General features: G+C 62.8%; 2 protein-coding genes across 5 annotated transcripts; both read right to left on the reverse strand.

Annotated features, from left to right (window-relative positions):
* Positions 1-3,209: 3,209 nt before the first annotated feature.
* On the reverse strand, positions 3,210-7,007 carry TMEM98 (transmembrane protein 98). Of its 2 annotated transcripts, none has more exons than XM_052785045.1 (7): positions 6,884-7,007; positions 4,825-5,017; positions 4,482-4,613; positions 4,166-4,199; positions 3,947-4,062; positions 3,793-3,852; positions 3,210-3,520 (listed from the first exon to the last, which is right to left on the reverse strand). In XM_052785045.1, the coding sequence occupies exons 2-7, from the start codon at positions 4,953-4,955 to the stop codon at positions 3,316-3,318; spliced, it is 678 nt and encodes a 225-aa protein (XP_052641005.1). In that variant the 5' UTR covers positions 4,956-5,017; positions 6,884-7,007; the 3' UTR covers positions 3,210-3,315. The 2 variants fall into 2 exon arrangements, with proteins under 2 accessions (XP_052641005.1, XP_052641006.1); XM_052785046.1 differs by lacking the exon at positions 6,884-7,007 and adding an exon at positions 5,754-5,864.
* A 291-nt stretch (positions 7,008-7,298) lies between these two features.
* On the reverse strand, positions 7,299-18,733 carry ARHGAP27 (Rho GTPase activating protein 27). Of its 3 annotated transcripts, none has more exons than XM_052785035.1 (16): positions 18,555-18,733; positions 17,675-18,321; positions 13,971-14,399; positions 13,372-13,587; positions 12,939-13,049; positions 12,772-12,839; positions 12,578-12,665; positions 11,373-11,477; positions 10,823-10,921; positions 10,656-10,746; positions 10,355-10,477; positions 9,943-10,041; positions 9,561-9,638; positions 9,269-9,403; positions 9,006-9,111; positions 7,299-8,901 (listed from the first exon to the last, which is right to left on the reverse strand). In XM_052785035.1, the coding sequence occupies exons 2-16, from the start codon at positions 18,299-18,301 to the stop codon at positions 8,724-8,726; spliced, it is 2,553 nt and encodes an 850-aa protein (XP_052640995.1). In that variant the 5' UTR covers positions 18,302-18,321; positions 18,555-18,733; the 3' UTR covers positions 7,299-8,723. The 3 variants fall into 3 exon arrangements, with proteins under 3 accessions (XP_052640995.1, XP_052640994.1, XP_052640996.1); XM_052785034.1 differs by having other exon boundaries at positions 10,355-10,480; positions 18,555-18,720; XM_052785036.1 differs by lacking the exons at positions 17,675-18,321; positions 18,555-18,733 and adding an exon at positions 15,913-16,083 and having other exon boundaries at positions 10,355-10,480.
* Between the last annotated feature and the right edge of the window lie 228 nt (positions 18,734-18,961).

The following is an 18,961-nucleotide window of genomic DNA, read 5'->3' on the forward strand; positions in this document are numbered from 1 at the left end:
TGCGGCAATAGCTGTTCCCATTTTTCGTCTCTCCTCCCCTTCTCTATTCCGATACGTTCTCCAGGCCTCTTCTATCAACTTTTCTAAATCCCTTATCTCTGTCCCTTTTAATTTCTGAAGTTTCCTTCTTATATCCTCTGAGGATTGTCCCAAGAACAAAGAGACTAGCTGCTGTTTCCCTACCTCAGAAACAGGGTCTAATGTAGTATATTTCCGCATTGCTGCTCTTAACCGGTCAAGAAACTCTGTGGGAGTTTCAGTCTGACCTTGTTTTACTGCGTACAGGCTTGACCAGTTAACTGCTTTCGGTACTGCATTCTCAATACCAATTTTTATCCATTCTTGATATTTTTTCAATAATCGGTAATCATGGTTATCATTAGGGTCCCAATTGGGGTCGGTTCTCGGTATGTGGTTATCTACCACACCGGGTAAAACCCCAGCAGTTATTTGAATTTGCACTTGAGTTCGTGCATTCTTTATTATTAATTGTTTTTCAGTCTCAGTTAAGGCATCCAGCATTAAATCGATGTCCTTCCAATCTGGGTCTTGATTTTTAACAATCAGCTCGAATCTTTTGGCAACTCCTTCGGGGTCGTCTCGGTATTCCTTTACTACTTCTCTCCATGAATCCAAATCATTCATTGTAAATGGTATCTTAATTCTAGTGGGGCCAGTAACCCCCACCGCTTGTCTCAGAGGAGCCTGAATAATAGGGCCCATCTTACTTCGAGTACGGGCCGTTATAGGTGTGAAACCTAAATCTTTTGTTTTTGTATTTTCCTCAGGTTCCTCCGCACCCGCATCCTCAATGGAATTTCCCTCTGAGGATGGTGGAGGTAATACAGAAAGAGAGAGATCGAGGTCCTCTTCCATCCTTTCTTCATTTTTCTTTAATTTTATACACCTTTGTCCTATACTACATGCTGAGCAACATCTTTTCATTTTTCCCGTACTCTTTCTTTGCTCTTTTTCTATCGCTAGCACGAGAGGGTCTTGTGGGGCCAAATTAATGCCACATTTCTTCTGCCAGTCTGAATGATTTCTTAAAGTGAAAAACATATCTGCATACATTACTTCATCCCATTTTCCCTCTCGTCTCAAAAATAGCATCAATTGCAACAGAGTATTGTAGTTTAGTGTCCCATTCAAGGGCCATTTTTCATCATCATCTAATTTATATAAGGGCCACCATTGATTACAATATTTTATCAGAGTTTTTCTATCCACATTCCCACCTGGGGGTCCCCCAATTTCCTTCCAATGTGCTAGGATACAACCTAAGGGGCTCTTTTTCAGTATTCCACCGCTCTGCCTACCTCCCATATTACTTGCTCTGATTTTTACCTTCCCAACCACAAATTATTCCTGCTATATACGTGACTCTCTCTCTTTTGTCCCAGGAAGCCCAGACCCGACACTTAGGGCATTCAATATCCTTTCCACAATCTATTTGTAGCTTTTGTTTACACCACATACACTCTAGGATATATACGGGTTTACACTCATTTCCTGGATGCAGAAGACACCATTCAAATACCCACATTTATAGAATACACCAGACAGGGAACTTCTTCCAACAACAACAACACAAGGTTAATAAGATAACCAAGCTCAAAGTTATAACTATAATAGTAATGTATAAGTTCACGTCCCAAATCATCAGTAAATCAATCACACTTCATTCACCTCCGGTCGTACCTCCTACGGAGATACGAGTCTGCGGATCGGAATTTCACACACACTTTGCAGCTGCCTCTCACTCACCCAAGCATTCAATTCACCGTTTTTTTTTTTTTTTTTTTTTTTTTTTTTTTTTACTCGATTTTATCACAATTTTGACTCAAAACTCACGATGATCTCCGTAATCCGTTTCCAATCCAATAGTCGTTTACCACATTCAGTTAGCCAAAAGGTCTGAAACAAAGCTAAACCAGAAACCAAAATACATGTATGGGCACTAAACCAAAAGCACGCAAAGTGCACAACAGCATACAGAGTATACTGCAACAAAAATGTCCAGACACGTATTAAACCAAAACCAAAGGTATACCAAGAGCATCAACTACCTGGCATACGCCATCCTGCATAAGTAAATCTTATGACTTATGGACAGCCCAAATGACCGGTCCCCAACTAATAATTTAAAGAATACCTTTTATTCTTTCCGATGGTGTTCTTGTCTGCTCCCGCAGTGATCCGAGTGAGGCGAGGAGCCCCTCCGGGAAAATCCCGGGGGTACCCTAGGGAGTCCTGTTCTCAGCGGGTCCTGCAGCCGAGCAGAGAAAGTCCCATCTGGGTCGCCAGATTGATTCAAAGGACATTGACTCAATAGTTAATTTTAACTATTAAGTAGGTATTCTTTATTAGCAGCGCTGGTTGCACGGGGGATCGCTCCACCTATCGTGCACCCCGTTAGGCTTTAGTGTACAGACTAAATACAGAGCGTTCATGTATATGCATTAGATTTCCGAGAAACACGTTACATATTCATCCTTTTTCCGAGAAGTCATTAACATATTATAATGTTCGTTACGCATGCGTGTTAAGGCCTCTGGTGGTCTTTCGGACGTCCTCTGGTGGTCTTCGCTAGTCTTCCTCACGGTGTCCGCTATTTGACCTTTCTCTTAAGGCATGCGCAGTGTGGGTCATCCCAGGTGGTTTATCTCTTTCCTCCCAGTTAGCTGACCCTGGCCAGTTTTAATCACGAAGCTCAGCAGAACTCAAGGTTTCTTAGCTCTTTGTGCCTACTGTTAACAAAGCTCAAGGTTTTCTTACATACCAAAGGGTTTAAACTTGCCTAGGCGAACATAAATCAAGGGATACAAAGATACAAAACACAAAAAACAGGATGAAAGGACATCACCACAGTCAGTAGATTACACATACAGGCCTCAATTATTAACAATTAATATAATTGTTTATAACAGTCTCTTGAGTCTTCACATCACCCCAACCTCCCTAAACTCCCCCCCAGCCCCTCCTAACCCCCTCAAATGTCCCCCAAATCCCCCCAACCTCCCCCAAATCTCCCCTGACACCCCTGCCAAACCCCCAAGACCCCCCCAATCCCCTCCAACCCCCCTAAACACCCCTTCGACTGTCCCAAACCCTCCCTAAACTCCCAACCTCCCCCCTCAAGCCCCTCCAAACCCCCTCATCCTCCCTCAACACCCCCCCCTCCCCGAGCCAGAAATCACAGAGCCAGGTCAGACCCAGAGACCCCCACGATGGGTGGGGGGGGGGGGCACACGACATCCCAGGGGCTTTATTGCCAACGAGGGGTGTCAAGGTGGTTGGGGGGGGGGGTGGGTCTCAGATGGCCGACTGCTCCTGCCGGAAGGCTTCGGTGGCCGGTGGCCGGTCGGTCTCGGTGGCCATGGCGGCCTGGCGCAGCACCGCCATGTGCTCCTCGGCGGCCGCCAGCGACCGCTCAACCCAGTGGCGGGCAGCGGGCTGGCGGCAGGCGCTGCGGGTCACCAGCACCAGGTGGCTGACCGACAGTAGCAGCGCCGCAGCCCTGCGGGGACACGGTGGCCTTGTCACCTCCCTGCCCTGGGCCGGACAGGGATGGTGGCTTTGCCACCGGGAACGTGGCTAGTGCCTCAGTTTCCCTGTCTGCAGCATCGGGGTGTGGAGGTGTCCATCCTCCCCCCTTGCCCCCATCCTGCTGGGTCACCCCGCAGTGGTTGTCACCAGCTATGTGGCATGGGCTGGCGCTGGTGTGTGTGTCCCCACCCATGGGTGTCCCCCCCACCCAGGCAGTGTCCCTGTCCCTCCCACCGGTGTCACCTCGCATCCAGCAGTTTGGGGTCCAGCGGCGGGTACATGGATCTCACCACGTCGTCCACCCTGCCGGCGGGGATGGCGTTAACGCCTGGGGACACTGTGGTGACACCCTCCATCAGAACCCCCCCCCCCCAGAGCGCCGGGACTCCCCCGTCACCTGGGGCTGATGCGTTTGGCCACCACGATGATGTCACCCAGGCTGGCGGGGGACTTCACCCGGGCGCCCGAGCCCATGGTCATGGCCACCAGCTTCTCCGTCAGCGTGTGGCAGATCTGTGGGGGGGTTGGGGGACAACGGGAGTGGGGACATGGTCGACTCAGTGCTACTGGTACCACCAGTGCCACCATTGCCACCAGTGCCACCCCCTGGACTCACCTTCAGGATGGCGATGCAGTGGGACACCAGACCCCTGCAGAGAAGCAGGAGGGCATGAATCTGGGCGGACCCCCCTGTCCTCGCCCCCCACGTCCCCCCCCACCTGCCTGCCCACACCCCGTGTCCCCCAGACCCTTGGGAACATTCCCACCCAGAGACCAGCTTGAGGACTGTCCCTTCTTGGGACCGGCCATAGCTTGGTAACCCCAAATCTCCACTACCTGCATCCCATGATGGGGGGGGGTTGGCACTGCATGGGGGTCCTCAGCAGTGGAGGGGGGGACATGGGGCACACCGGGGACACACACACACTTACGAGGCGTCCTCGACCCAGTCCTCGTTCTCCAGGATGGCCTCGATGTGGGGGTTGGTGATGACCACATCGTCCAGCTCCAGCTCCGAGGGCTCCGAGGGTGTCTCGGCGGTCCCCATCAGGTCCACGATGGGTCTGTTGAGGACATGGGGGACATCCCTGGGGACGGGGCCACCTCCTCAGGCTCCCCCCCTGCCCCCAACACCCTGATGATGCTGGATGTGTCCCCAGCATCATCCCCTTGATGATGGTGGACATGTCCCCAGCCCATGGGGTTTGGGGTCCCTCCCTGACCCCCCTCACCCGGTGGGGACGGGGACGATGCCACCCCCGCGGGATCACTCACTTGGTGTCGTAGTGGTGCCGGAGGTCTTTGGGGTGGCAGTACCGCTGCCGGCAGACCACCACCAGTGCCACGAAGGATGCCAGGAAGATGGTGGCCAGCACCCCGATGGCCACGATGACGACCGTCTCCATGGCTGGTCCCCGCCGGGGGTGGGGTGGCTCAGGCGTCTGGTGCCATCTCGGCACGGTGGGGTCTGCGGTCATGGGGGGACCGGGAAGGCGTTGGGAACCCCGCAGATGCTCTTCCCCCCACCCTGCACCCCAAAATGCCTGGCCAGGACCCAGTGTCTCCCACTAGATGGATCCCTGCCCCGGGGGGGCCTTCCAGAGGCAGTGTCACCTGGGGGGGGGGACTGAGGGGAAGGGGTGATGTTGGGTGCAGGCTGGAGCAGGATTCAGCCACAGTACATGGGGGGGCTGCCCTCATCCCGCCACCATGGCCATGGTGACATGGGGCAGGAGCTGGGATCAGGAGAGTGAGGTCTGGGCCATATGGGGCTGCGGGGACCCAGCCCTATGGCACCATGGGGACCCCCAGAGCCCAGTCCTTATGGGACCATGGGGACCCCCGAGAGTCTGGTCCCTGTGGGCTACGGGGACCCTCACAGCCAGTCCCTATGGGGCTATAGGGACCCCAGAGACCGGTCCCTGTGGGGCTATGGGGACCCTCACAGCCAGTCCCTATGGGGCCATGGGGACCCCCAAGCCATCCTTGATGCAGCAGCGGGGCCTCTGAGTCCCCGTCCCCATGGGGAGCAGGACACCCGGCCATGCCAGGCCCACGGGACACCAGCCCGGGGCAGAGCCGGCTGGGACCCCCATGTCACCGCACAGGTCAGACAGCGGGTCCCCAGCGGGTGCCCATGCTGGGGTGAGGGACACACACCCCATCCTGCTGGGGTGGGGGGCACCCAGCCCTGCCCTCCCTACCTGCTGCCAGCCGGGAGCCACCGCCGGGGACGGGGACACGGGGACGGGGACACTTCCGCACCGCGCGTTCAAACACCGACCTTTACACCCTGACTAATGCATGGGCCCCCCACCGGAGGGGGGGGGTGCCAGACATGCCCCCCCAAACCTCCAACCCCGCTTCCCAGCGCATCCCCCCCCCCCTTTTTTTTTTCCCCTAAATCCCATTGAATTTTAAGCCAGGTTTAGTGATTTGGCTTAAATTTCCAGGCCGGGTGCACTTGTCCCTGCTCCCCCGCCCCCTGCAGGGCTGGGGACAGCCGGGGGGGGGGACGGGACACACACGACACAACACGGTGGCCCTCCCCCCCTCCTCCCCCCCCAATTCCCACCACGATTAAAGCCTTAAGAGGGATTTTGGCCACCAAAGCCGGTTCTGTGCCGTAACCCCTTGGTGCCTGGTCCTGGGGGAGGGGGTGGGCTGGCAGCCCCGGGGGGGGAACCCCACCTCCCGGCCCTGGTGGGGGGGTCCCTGCCCCCGGTTCCGTTGGGGTCGGATCCTGCCTGTGCAGCGCCGAGCACTGGGGTGGGGGTGGGGGGGCTTGTGGCAGCAAGGGCAAGTGTGTGTAGGGTGTCTGGGGGGGTCCCTGCCGGGGGGGGGTCGCTGCTGGGGGGCGTCTGGGGGGGCTCTGTGATGCTCTGGGGGGGGGGGTCGCTGCTGGCGGTTTGATGCGGTCCCTGGTCCTGCACAGCCCCGCTTGCAAGGGGCGCGGGGGGGGCACGGGACTGATGGGGGTCCCGCATGACCCTCCTGGGGGGGGTCGCTCCGGCGGTCCCAAGGCGGGGAGGGGGGTCACTCTGGGGGTCCTGCACGGCTCTATGGGGGGCATCGGTCCCAGGGGGCCCCTATAGCCCCGGGGGTCCCGTACGGCCGCGGGGCGGGGGGGGGGACACGACACGACGGCGGGCGCTCCCAGGGGGTCCCAAGGGGCGGGAAGGGGGGGGGGGGATATCACTCCGTGCGTCCGAGGTGGGGGCCGCCCCGGGGTCCCCTCCCGCCCCACGGGGTCGCTCTCCCCCCCCCCCCCCGCCCCCCCAGCGGGTCCCTACGCGGGACCGAGCAAAACGACCCCCGTCCCCCCCCCCCGCACCTGGAGCCGCTCGGCGGCGGCCGCGCACAAGATGGAGCCGGGGCGGGGGGCGCGGAGCGGGGCCGGCAGCGGGGCTCGGCCCGGGCTCTGCCCCCCGGCCCCCCCCGCCCCCGCCCCGGGCCGGTCCCCGCCCCCGCCCCGCCCCGCCCCGCCGGGACCCCGGGTCGGTCCCCGCCCCTGCCCCGCCCCGGAGGGTCCCGAGTTGTCCCCGTGGCGGGGGGGGGGTGGGGGTGGGTGAAGTTTCCCCTTCGTGTCCCAGAGCGGCCCCTCGTGTCCCCAGGTGTCCCCGCTGCATCCCAAAGTGTTCCCGTCGGATCCCAAAGAACGACCGCCGCACCCCTGAAGCATCCCCTCCTGTCCCAAAGTATCACCTTGGGCCCCAAAATGTCCCCACTGCATCCCAAAGGGTCCCCGCTGCCTCCCCTCGTGTCCCAAAGTGCCCCTGCTGCACACCCTCGGAGCATCCCCTTGTCCTCCAAGGTGCCCCTTGTCCCCCCTTGTGCCCCCAAATCTCCCCACTGTATCCCAAAGGGTCCCTGTTCCATCCCCTCGTGTCCCAAAGGACCCCTGCTGCACCCTTGAAACATCCCCTTGTGCCCCAGAGTGTCCCCACTGCATCCCAAAGGAACTCCGTCATGACCCCTTGTGTCGCCTTGTGTCCCAAAGTGTCCCCATTACATCCCAAAGTATCCTCACCGAACCCCAAAGTGCCCTTGTTGTGTCCCCAAGTGTCCCTGCTGCATCCCAAAATGTCCCCTCTATATCCCAGACATCCTCACCGTATCCTATGCTGACCTGTTCCCGTTGTGTCCCAAAGTGTCACCACCATGTCCCAAAGCATCCTCCTCGTGTCACTGCCGTGCCCTTTAGTGTCCCCGTTATGTCCCAAAGCATTTCAGTTGTGTCCCTTACTGTCCCTTTTGTGTCCCATACTGTCCTGGTTGTGTCCCAAATCATCTCCATCATGACCCAAATTGTCCCCACCCCAGAGAGGTGACTCTGGGTGACAGGAGCTCACATCCCACGGGCACCCGCTCCCCACAGTATCTCTCTCAGCACCCGTCCCCGCTGCCTGCAGTGACACTCATGATGACATGGGGTTTGGCGATGCCAGCCGGGAAAGGTGTCCCCAAACAGAGGGGACGCAGTCACCATGGTGCCCTGCAGTCTCGCCCCTCTGGGGGTGCCGAGGTCCCCTCGTCCTCGTGGGGTACAAAGGGGATATCTTGTCCCCAAGGGTCACCAGGAGCCAAGGGGCACCGAGCTCCCACTGTGCCACCAGTGTCCCTGGGGACATCCCTGTGCCCTGCCAGCAACGCCTCGTCCTCGCGGCTGAACGGGCTCTTTATTTGGGAATATGGCGGCGGGCTCGTGCCGGATGCCGGCTCCGGCCATGGCACAGCTGGACTTCTCCCTGTCCTCCCTGCCGGTGGCACCGTCCCTGCGGGCACTGCCCGGCCGGGCACCTCCATCCCCTCATCCCAGGGATGCCGGGTCTGTGCCGCTGGCCCTGGTGAGCTGGGGACCACAGGGGTCCATCGTCCCCTCTTCACGGTCGGGGACCCCCTCAAACCCCACGCACCCCCTGGGGCTCAACGTCCGGCAGATCCGGCCCCAGTGGGTGGCAGAGGAGGACGGGGTGCTCAGGGTGCCCCCAGCTCTGACACCCATCCCTCAAGCCGCATCCCGAGCGAGCCGGGCCACCGCGCTGCCCTTCATCGAGCCCACGATTGCCACCACCCATCGTCTGAGGTGACGCACGGCCAAGTCCTTCCACTGGAACGCTGCTCCTTCATGTCCCCACTGCTGGGCTTGTCCCCACGAGGGTCCCCAGGGCGTTTTAGCCGTCGGGGAAGATGTAGCTGTACTGGTTGAGGATGTGCTCCACCACCTGGTTCTGGAAGACCATGTGCATGGCCATGTTCCCCTCCTCGCTCGCCGGCCGCAGCAACGTGGGGCCGAAGACGATGGCGATGCTCTGCACCGACATGCGGTTCTCCTCCTTGTACTCGATAACCCTGCGGGGACAAGGGATGCTGTCACCCGGCATGTCCCCAAACCCAGGTTCTGTCCCCCTCCCTGCCACCGGCTTGGGTTTGGAGGGGAGTGAGCTGGGTGTCACCTGCAGAGGTGGTGGAAGAGGACCTTCATGGTGTCATGGTGGACAGGCGGGAGGGAGAACACCAAGTCACGGACGCACCGGCCCCGCCTGGTCGGGTCCTGCATCTCTGCAAGGGCAGGGAAGACACGGTGGGGTGCTGGCTCCGGCAGCTGGACATCCGTCCCCGTCCCCATCCCCATCCCCATCTCCATCCCCATCCCCGTCCCCGTCCCTGTTCCCGTCCCCATTCCCAACCCATCCCCGTCCCTGTCCCCGGGCCTCACTGATGGCAGCGATGAACTTGTCGAAGTGACTGAAGGGGACGAGTGGCTCCGGCAGCTCCCGGAAAAAGAGCTTCAGCGCCCCGGTGACAACATGGATGTCCTCCCAGCGCCCATCATCCAGGTCCAGGTGCTCGTCTGTGGGGACAGGACAGCACCTCAGGCAGGTCCCAGAGCCCCAGGGACCGGTGAGGGTCCCTGTCCCCTCCCTCCTTGGCTGGAACCCCATCACCCTGCCCTTGGGCAGGGGGGGTATATCCCATTTGCCCCCTGTTGTCACCATGGGTGACCTTACCGTGCTCCACTTTGTAGCGCAGTTTCTGGATGGTGGCCAGGTTGCCGCTGACCCGGTACAGCCCATCGATGTCCAGACCTGGCAGAGGACGGTGGTGGAGTTGGGGGGGAAAGCTCCTGGTTAACCACAACCCACCCTGGGATGTGACACCAGCCACCATCAAGGGAGCTCCGGGTACCCACATGTCCCCACTGTCCCCTGGAAGATGCCCACAGCTGGGTGGCACACAGGGACAGCAACTGGTATTGTCGTGCTGGTTGCCCACAGCAGCCAGCACTGGGATTCCAGGGAAACCCCAACCATCAAATTTAGGCTTTAGCCAGAGCTGTCCCCATCCCAGTGCCCCTGGGGTTGTCCCTGTCCCCGAGCCCCGGGGCGGTACCTCTCCTCTCCACGGTCTGGATGCACTGCAGGACAAAGCGGGGCACCGTCCCCCGCTCCCGCTCGCACAGCGCTTGCAGGGAGCAGCCGAAAACCTGATCTGGAAAAACCAACGGGCACTTGAGCATAGCCAGGTGACACCAAAAGGATGCCTGGTGGTGGGTCCGGGGTGGGGGACAGGGTTGGGGACATCACGGTCGGTCCTTTCCCATACAGGTATGACACTGGGGTGGCTGGCGGTGATGGGACATGCCCAAGCCCATCACCAAGACGTCAGGTTGGAGTTGGTCTTGGTCCCCCCAACCCTCTATCCTTGGCTGTTCCCACCCACCTTCCAGCTTGGGGACACCCCGAGGGGGCTCAGCTCCACCCTGAGCACCCACCCTTGACGTAGCCTGAACCTTGACACCCACCTTTGATGTAGCCCCTCTCGCGCAGGGACTGCAGCGTCGGCCGCCTCTGCAGGAACTTGCGGAGTTTGTTCCGGACTTTGCTGTAGTCGCTCTCGCCGCTGGCACTGCCCATCACCTGCCCGGCTGCTGGTGGGGACAGGGCACACATCAGCATTGTCCTGAGGGACCGGGGGGCTCCTGGCATGTCCCACCACCACGGGGAGCTGGGGACACTGCGGGGTGGCCATCCCACCCTGCCCGGTGGATTGTTTTGCCAGTGCCACCCCGGTGCCTGTCCCTATGCTGGGATGCCTGAGCTCACCTGCCCTCTTCTCCTCGCTTCCCCCCAGCTTCTCCCGGGAGCCGAATTCAGCCCCGCTTTCGGCATCCTCCTCGTCGGGGAGGCCGGTGCCCTAGGGAAGGGGCAGCGTGAGACCCCTGTGCCCATCCCGAGGGTGGCAGGGCGGGGGTCGGCGGGCACCTGCTCACCAGCCTGCCGATGCTGTCAGCGATCGCCTTCTGCCAGGCGGTGATGATCTGCTCCGAGTCGTGCTGGATGAGGAATTCTGAGCCCTCCCGTGTCTTCAGCTGCAGGAGCAGCAGGCAGCAGTCAAGGCAGGGCCACGGGGCTGCCCGCATTTGGCTGCAAGCACCTGGCTTTGGGGGCCAGGTTGTGGCTGAGAACAGTGCCCAACTCATTACACTGATGACCCCAACTGTTGCCATTTGCCAGTGAGCCAGGGTGGCTGGAAACCTCCTCCCCATGCAAAGCCTGAGTGGAAAAACCCCTCTGGGAGTGGGGACATCCCTTGGTGACATCTCCATGCCTATAGGAAAGGGGCGGTGGCCGGCAGTGCAGCACGTCCCTTTGCTCCCAGCCTGGGGACATCAGAGGATGTCCCCACCACCACCAACCCCAGCACATCCCCTTCACCACTGGTGAGATGAACCAGGTGGGTGCTGGCATCGCCACCACCTCACGGGCCACACGTGGACCCCGAGAGGTGACCGATGTCCCCCCTGCTGTCACCCATCTCACCTCCAGGACGTGCTTCTTGCTGGACTTGTCCTTGCCGGCCCAGGCGAGGGTGGCCCCACGCAGCTCCACCGTGTGCTCGGGGGTGGTTAGGGTGCTGGGGTGCCGCTGCAGGAGCAAGAGGACGAGGGTGGCACCGCTGGCTGGCACCCACCCAGAGGGGACGGGGACACTGGGGTCCTGCTCTGCAGGGGGGGTTGCGGGCTTTCCTCCTCCAGAAAGGCAGGAGTGGCAAATGTCCCCTGTGGGACATCCCAGGGGTCTTCAGCATTAGGGTCCCTCTCGGTGACAGCACCATGCAGAAGGAGCATTACATGGCGAAAGGAGTCTGGGTGGCTGTCCCCAGGGACGGGACAGTCCCTTGGGGTTTTCATAAGGGAGGAGCATCAGACCCTCTTTGCTCTCCCCATGCCCTGGGTTTCGGGGTGCTTTGGCCACATTCCCCCTCCATCCAGCCCCTCCCCATCCCTGTTTTCCAGAAGGGCCCCCCCAGACAGAGCCCTGCACCCAGGTCCCGGCGGTGGGGCCAGCACCACGTCCCCCCCTCTGATGGTGTGGGTCCGTCCCCCTCTCCTTCCCCTGCCACTGTCACCGCAGGGTGTTGCAAAAGCCACGGCAGCTTCTGCATCCGGGCGGTGGGTGCTGGGTGCTGGGGAGCGGGGGGGGGGGGGGCTGGGTCAGGCACCGCTTCCTCCTCGCTCACCCTGACGAGCTGTGCACTCGTTAAGATGCCCTGACACCAGCTCTGGCCCAGCGTGTGCGAGCGGAGGTGTGAGCACACCCCCGCCGGCGTGCGGCAACCCAGCCTAGGGCTGGGAGGGGTCCTTGTGCGGGGTCCTGGCTCCATCCCATGGGTGCTGGCCTCATCCCACGGGTTCTGGCTCCATCCCACGGGTGTTGGACCCATTCCATGGGTCCTGGCTCCATCCTGCAGGTGCTGACCCCATCCTGTGAGTCCTTGCCCTGTCCCATGGGTGCTAGCCTCATTTGACGTGTGCTGGTCCCATCCCATGGGTGCTGGTCCCATCCTACAGGTGCTGGCCTTGTCCCATGGGTGCTGGCCCCATCTCATGGGTGCTGGTCCCATGCAGTGAGTGCTGGTCCCATCTCACAAGTGCTGGCCCCATCCTGTGGTTGCTGGCCCCATCCCGTGGTTGCTGGCCCCATCCCGTGGTTGCTGGCCCCACCGAGGCCGTTGGGGCTCTTACCAAGGCACCAGCAGCCGAGTGCTTGGAGTCCTTGAAGAAGGTGAGGATCCCCCCCTCCAGCACCGTCCAGGATGAGCTCCAGTTCTTCCTGGGGAGCAGAGGAGGGGTCACTCAGGGGGACAGTACAGCCCTTGTCCCCTCCGCCCCCCTGGCGCTCCCTTCTCCGGTGGTGGGGGACACCGGGATGTGCTTACCGGAGCCGCTTCCCTCTGTCCACTGTCTTGGTCCGGTTGAGTACCCCGGCTTTTTCGAGGCTTTTAAACTGGAAGACAAAGCAGGGAGGGGGGGGTCAGGCTTGCCCCCTGCCTTTCCTGGTGCCAGGTTTGGGGAAGGGCTGGCTGCCCCTCCCCAGGGTGCTCACCTTCTCCTCCTTGAGCCCCAGCACCGGCGGCACGGTGCTGTGCCAGGCAAAGAGCCCGCTGTCCTGGCTGGAGCCACTGCTGGCCCGGTCATGGCGGCCGCTCGTCGGCACCTGGGGAGGGAGGGAGGGAGCGGATGATGCCCAAGGTGCCCATGCCAGATGGGTGCTGGGCTTCACACCCACCGTCCCTGTCTGCTGCTTTTGTGGCTCCACGAGGATGCTCATCCCCTGCCAGCCATCCCTGTCCCTATCCCTGTCCCTATCCCTGTCCCCATCCTCATCGCCAACCTTGTTCCCATCCTTATCCCTGTCCCTATCCCAATCTGTGTCCCCATCCATGTCCCCATCCCCATTGCCATCCCTGTCCCTATCCCCATTCTTCTCCCCATCCCCATCCCTGTCCCCATCCCTGACCCTGTCCCCATCCCCGTACCGTGTCAGAAGTGAAGTGCTCGGGGCAGAACACGGCTCCCTCAGGGTGGCTGTGCCCGTACCAGCCCGGGGGCGAGCCCAGCTCCTCGGGGCGCCTCGGGGACAGAGAGAGAGCGGCCCCCTGAACATAGGAGCCCACGGGTGAGTAGTCCTCCTCAGGATAACCCTCCAGCTCATCTGGAGACAGGTCGGGATAGTCCGTTTCTGGAGTGGGAGGCTGGAGAGAAGAGCCAGATCAAGATCTTGTGCCCCACCAAGAGCATCTGCATTCCCAAACTGTGGCCAGCCCAGCTGGGGGCTGCCCCATCTCCATCCCCATCCCCATCCCCGTCTCCATCTCCGTCTGCATCTTCGTCTTCATCTCCATCTCCGTCTCCATGTCCATCTCCATCTCCTTCCCCATCCCCATCTCCATGTCCATCTCCGCCTCCACCTCCATTTCCATCTCCATCCCCATCCCTATCTCCCCTCCCCACCCCCACCCCCATCTCTGTCTCCATCTCTTGTTTCCATCCCCATCTCTGTCTCCATCTCCATCTACGTCTCCGTTTCCATCTCCATCCCCATCCTCATCACCCCTGCGCCTCACTGGGTGCTCACCCTCTGCTCCATGGGACCGTACCGCGTCACCCCAGGGTACATATCCTGGGAGCTGCCTCCGTCTCCCGTGTGGGGAGGGTCCCACGACGTCTCACCTGTTACCGAATTATAGAAAAAAGCCTGTCCGCTGGCTTCGTCCATGTACTGTTCCCACTCGGGAAACTCCGGGCTGTGGGCAAGCGAGGAGGCGGGAGAGGCGACAGGACTCACTCCATCTTCTGCCTGCCCAAAGGGACAATCCCACGTGGTCTCGCCCGTCACCGGGTTATAATAAAACAAATGTCCACTGTCCGTATCCGTGTGGGTTTCCCAATCCGACACGGAGCTGCTGGCCTCCTCCGGGGCTGAGCTGGTGGCTGCGGCTTCTTCCCGCAGCTCCTGGATGTTGAGGTAGATGGGGGCAGGCGGCTCCTCCGGCTCCTTGCGTGCCTGGGGGGGACACGGATGGGTCACTCGGGTGCTGCGGTTGGCGATGGGTGCGGTGAGATGGGGCAGGGCTGCTGGGAATGGCGTTCCTGGGATATCGCTGCCGTGGTACCCAGGCTGGTGGATGGGTGAGAGGGCTGAGGAGCTGGATCCTGCCCTGCCCCGGCTGCTGGGGCATCCCTCCTGCCCGGGCACCCAGAAGGCACTGCCCGGAGACACCCGCTCACATGGGGCAGGAGCTGTGAGCGATGGGATGTAGATGGCCGGGTGGTGGAGGAGGGCACCCGTAGCACCCACATCGGGGCAGGGAGCACCCAGCTGGCAGTGGGGACGGGAGTCCGGCCTGAGCATGTGGAGAGAGTTTGGGCTTGGGGCATCGTGGTCTCCGGTGTCAGCGCCAGCATCTTCCGTACCCACGTCACCCGCTGTGCCTGCACCCCCGGGATCTGTATCCACATCATCGGCATCAGCACCCAGCACTTGCACCCACATCATCAGCACCCAGATCGCTGGCACCCAAACCATGAGCACCCCAACATCTGCAGCCCCAACACCACCGACATGCCCATCACCCCCCAGCCTCTGCACCCGCCTCACTGGCATCAGCACCCAGCACTTGCACCCACACCACTCATATCGGCACCCTCAACACCAGCACCCTGGGACACCTCCAACACGCACCCCCAGCCTCTGCCCTCACATCACCAGCACCCGGACCACCAGCACCCACAGCCCCTGCCACCCACCCCAGCACCCTGACCCCACTGGCGAGCAGAGCCGGCTGCTGGGACCGTCAGCCCCATCACCACATCCCAAAATAAGGCCCTGAACACCCCTGGCGTGGCTGCCCGGCTGTCCCCGCTCCGTGGGGCTGCTCGGGGTGGGGGGGACGTGTCCCCTGGGACCAGGCGGCTGCGGGCGGGTGGCTGCCGGCGGGGAATGCCCTCCTGGCACCCTTTGATCTCCCCAGCTTTACAGCCCCTGAGCCTCCCTCCAACCTCCAACGGCGGCGGGGACAAAGTTTCCCAACCCCGGCCCTGCCCGTCACCCCGGGGTGGGGGTGGGGGGGTGGGTGGAGTGTCCCTGGGGACACCCTGGAACAGAGGGGGACAGCAACTGAGTGTCCCCAGGGACACCCCAACACCCCCCCCCGCCACCCCGTGACCCCCCCACTACGGCGAGCAGGGCTGGAAACCCAGGGCGAGAGGCCACCCTCGTCTTGGGGACAAGGGACATGGGGGTGACCATGGGGGACCCCCGGCACGGAGCCCCTCCAGCACCTCCCTCCTTCCCATGGGTGCAACCCTGGGGTGTTTTCTCCCCCAGCGGGGTGGGTGCTGGGTGCCCCTCGCCGCTTCAGGATGGGCATCTTGGCACCCGCCGGTGCCCGATGCCACCTCCGCAGCGTAAACACTTGGGGGAAATTCAGGAGGGAGCTTGGAAGTGGGGGGTGACCCCACAACACCACCCCCCCACCCCCCCTCCCCAGCTGGGTGCACCCATGGGTGCTGCCTACCTTCCCTAAATGCAGCAGCTGCGACACCCTGCTACAGGACCGCTGCAGAGCACCCGACACCCGGTCACCCATCTCGGTGGGCACCGGTGGGACGGCAGCCGGTGGGGGCACCGGGAGGCTCCGGCGATGCCGACGGCGCCCTGTGCTGGGCCCCGCGCCGGCCGCGCTTCCTGCTGGGGTTCGGGGAGCGGAAGAGCCGCCTCTGAGCCCGGCGCTTGGTCTGGGGCGGAATTGACTTTTTTTGGGGTTGTTGTCACCCTGTCAACCGCCACCCATCGCCCGTCATCCACTCCGGTAAAGCCGAGGCCAACCCAGCGGGAATTGCAGCGGGACGATGCTGTGCCGGGGACGCAGCTGGCGCTAAGCGGGAAAACTCCCCCCAAATTTAGGTTGGCCCATCCGGCATCGTGCAGCTCCACCGGCAACGGCACGGGGACGAGCTGGGGGGTGCTGCGTCCCCCCGACACCGGGATCGCCCCGTCCCGGCTGCCGAGGTGGTAGATGCACATGGCGGCCGGGCCGAGGCCGCCGCAGCCCCACCGCTGCCGACGCCGGTTGGTTTTGGCGCCGGTTGGGTTTAGGCAGGGGAAGGGGAAAGCTCCGGTGATGGCACCGGGGTTGGGGACCACGCTGGGTCCTTCCCGGAGGGGGGGTCGGTGGCTTTGGGTGTGCAAAGAGCTCTGGGGTTTAATCCGGCACAGCTGGGGTCGCAGGGTGTAAAATGGAGTGTAAAACAGGGCCCTCCGCCACCAACACCCCTTTTTCTCCACCAAAACACCCCCCTGGGTGGCACAACCCCTTGAGCCCCCCTCAAAGCAGGGGACGCCGGGGCTGGGGGTGCTGCGGGTGCCTGGAGTTACCCCAAAGAGAGGTGCTGGAGTGGGGGGGGACGGACAAGGATGCGGGACCCCCCCCCCCCCCCGCTGTCACCGTCTCAGCCCGCTGCGCCCCAGCCTGTGTTGGTAGGAGGAGAGGGGCTGGGGGGGCACGCCCCACCCTTGGGTGCCCCCTGCAAGAGGGGTGCAGCGGGGAGCCCCGGGGGGCACTGGGAAGGGCCCCTCACTACTTACTGGTGTGGGGTGAGCGTGGGTTTTGGGGTGACGGGGCGCCCGCCTTAGCTGGGGTGCAGCCAGCACCCACCTCCGGCACTGGGTGCTGCGCCCAGGTGAGACACCCGCCCCGGCAGGGAGGAGTTGCTGCACTTCCCTGTTAACCCCTTTCTGTCTCCTCTCACTCTGGGAACACTGCCGGGATGGGGTGTGGGACGCCCCAAAGACCCTTGGGTGGCACCGAGCCCCCCACCCCGGGGACCGCGGGCATCGCTGGGCTCTGCACCCCAGTGGGACACTGCTGCGGGGGGGCTGGGAGAGCCCAGGGGTGTCCACAAGAGTGGGGAAACTGAGGCACGGCACGGGGGGGGGCTGAACACAGAAGGTGCTTGCGGTGGGTGCCTGGGGTGGGGGTCACTCCTCCCCCCCCCCCGAGGTGGTAATTGCTGGCAAACCTGTGTGGGGGCAGTTGGCCCACAGGTTTGCCCCATGGGGTCAGTTCAGTGGGGGGACGTGGGGGGTCCTGGTGGTGGCAGTGGTGCTGGGAAGCCCCTGGGTGCCACCCCACCCTGTGCTGGGGGGTCACAGGCTCATATCGGGACACACACACGGGGCATTGAATCAGCCGAGGGACCCAGGCGTCCTGTGTCCCCCCCCAACTCCCCCCCCCCCGTGCGCTGCTTTTGGGGACAGGACCGGGGATGTCACCGTACCTGAGCTGCGTGGCCAGACCCTGGCCACCCCCTGGCCGTGTCCCTGTCCTTGCCGGGGGCGTAGAGGGTCTCGGAGCGGCTCTTGCCGAGCGGGCGAGTGTGTCCTGGGGGGTGCCCACGCGACCCCGTGGCGGTGGCACCACGCGGTGCCAGCGTCACCCGTGCCAGGTCATCCAGGGAGTGTGAGGGTCGAACGGGCTCGGTGGGGTGGGGGCTCAGCCCCGGGGAGACCCGAAAAGAGCTGAGCGCCGGCGGCGAGTCCCTCCTGGGCACCGAGCATCCTCCGGCCGGCTCCTCCATCTCGGCGGCGCCGACGAACCGATACTCGTAGGCTGGTGGCTGCCGGGGGGTGAGCATGGCTGGATCCGTCCCGGCGTGCCCCGGCGGCGGGGGGTCGAGCGGGGCCGGGGCAGCAATGGGGGGCAGCTCCTTCACATACTGGGCAGGGATGTAGAAGGGCCGGGTGTCCCCGCTCCTCTTGACGTGCCACCAGTGGTGGTTGGTTCGTTTCAGCAGGACGTAGCGCTCGTTAGGCTTGATGGAGACCAAGGTCCCGTCCTTGGCTCGGTACTCGAAGCCGTATTCCACCAGCACCAATGCCTCCTCCGCCGGCACTGCCGCCTCCATGGCCGCCCCGGCACCTCCGCCTGTGGGAGACGGGGCGGGGAGGGTCTGACGGCAGCTCCCAGCCCCTCTTGGGGTGCGCAGTGACCCCGGGGGAACCAAACTGGGGGGTCCCCGCTGAGCCCCGGCCCCACGCGGCTGTTCCACAAACCGCCCAAGCCCACCTGAAACAGCCCCGGGGTCGCCGCCACCGTCCTCACCCACCGTCCCCAAACCCCCAAAGCCACCAAACCCCAAGACCCCCCCAAAATCTCACCTCCAGCCGGTGTCGGGGTGCAAGCGGGGGCGGTGGGGCACGCGGCAGCGGGTCCCGCTCGCGCCTGTGCTGGGCTGGTCCCGACTCGCCCCGGTTTCCTGCCGGCGCCTCGACGAAAGACGGGGCCGGGCTCCACGCTGGCGTTGGGTGCCCGGCCCCCCGGCCAGGGAAGAGGGGCGGTGGGCACCCGGCCTGTTTCCTCCCCTCGGGGTGGGAGGGAAGGGTCGATGGTGGAGGGGACCCGCTGCCGCCCGGCCGAGGAAACGGCTCCTCGGGAGGTTCCTGCCGCAGGAAGGGCCCTGCCCCGCGGCTGAGCCGGGATCTGTGTCGCTGCCGGATCCGGCATGGCCTCCCCAGGGCAGGGGGATGGGACCCCCATTAGGGGGGTCCCACGGGAGCGTGGCTTC

Source organism: Harpia harpyja, chromosome 4 (genome assembly GCF_026419915.1).
Source record: "Harpia harpyja isolate bHarHar1 chromosome 4, bHarHar1 primary haplotype, whole genome shotgun sequence".
Taxonomy (NCBI): domain Eukaryota; kingdom Metazoa; phylum Chordata; class Aves; order Accipitriformes; family Accipitridae; genus Harpia; species Harpia harpyja.

Bases quoted from the DNA above. Each gene is read 5' to 3' on its own strand.
- ARHGAP27 (XM_052785034.1), bottom strand. From the start codon at position 18,301: ATGGAGGCGGCAGTGCCGGCGGAGGAGGCATTGGTGCTGGTGGAATAC. The intron at 12,666-12,771 runs GTAAGCACATCC...TCTGCTCCCCAG, and splicing joins GACAGAGGGAAGCGGCTCCG to GAAGAACTGGAGCTCATCCT. The intron at 9,112-9,268 runs GTGAGGCCCGGG...CTGCCCTTGCAG, and splicing joins CAAGTTCATCGCTGCCATCA to AGATGCAGGACCCGACCAGG.
- TMEM98 (XM_052785045.1), bottom strand. From the start codon at position 4,955: ATGGAGACGGTCGTCATCGTGGCCATCGGGGTGCTGGCCACCATCTTC. The intron at 4,200-4,481 runs GTAAGTGTGTGT...GCTTCTCTGCAG, and splicing joins GACTGGGTCGAGGACGCCTC to GGGTCTGGTGTCCCACTGCA. The intron at 3,521-3,792 runs GTGACACCGGTG...GTGTCCCCGCAG, and splicing joins CCCAAACTGCTGGATGCGAG to GGCTGCGGCGCTGCTACTGT.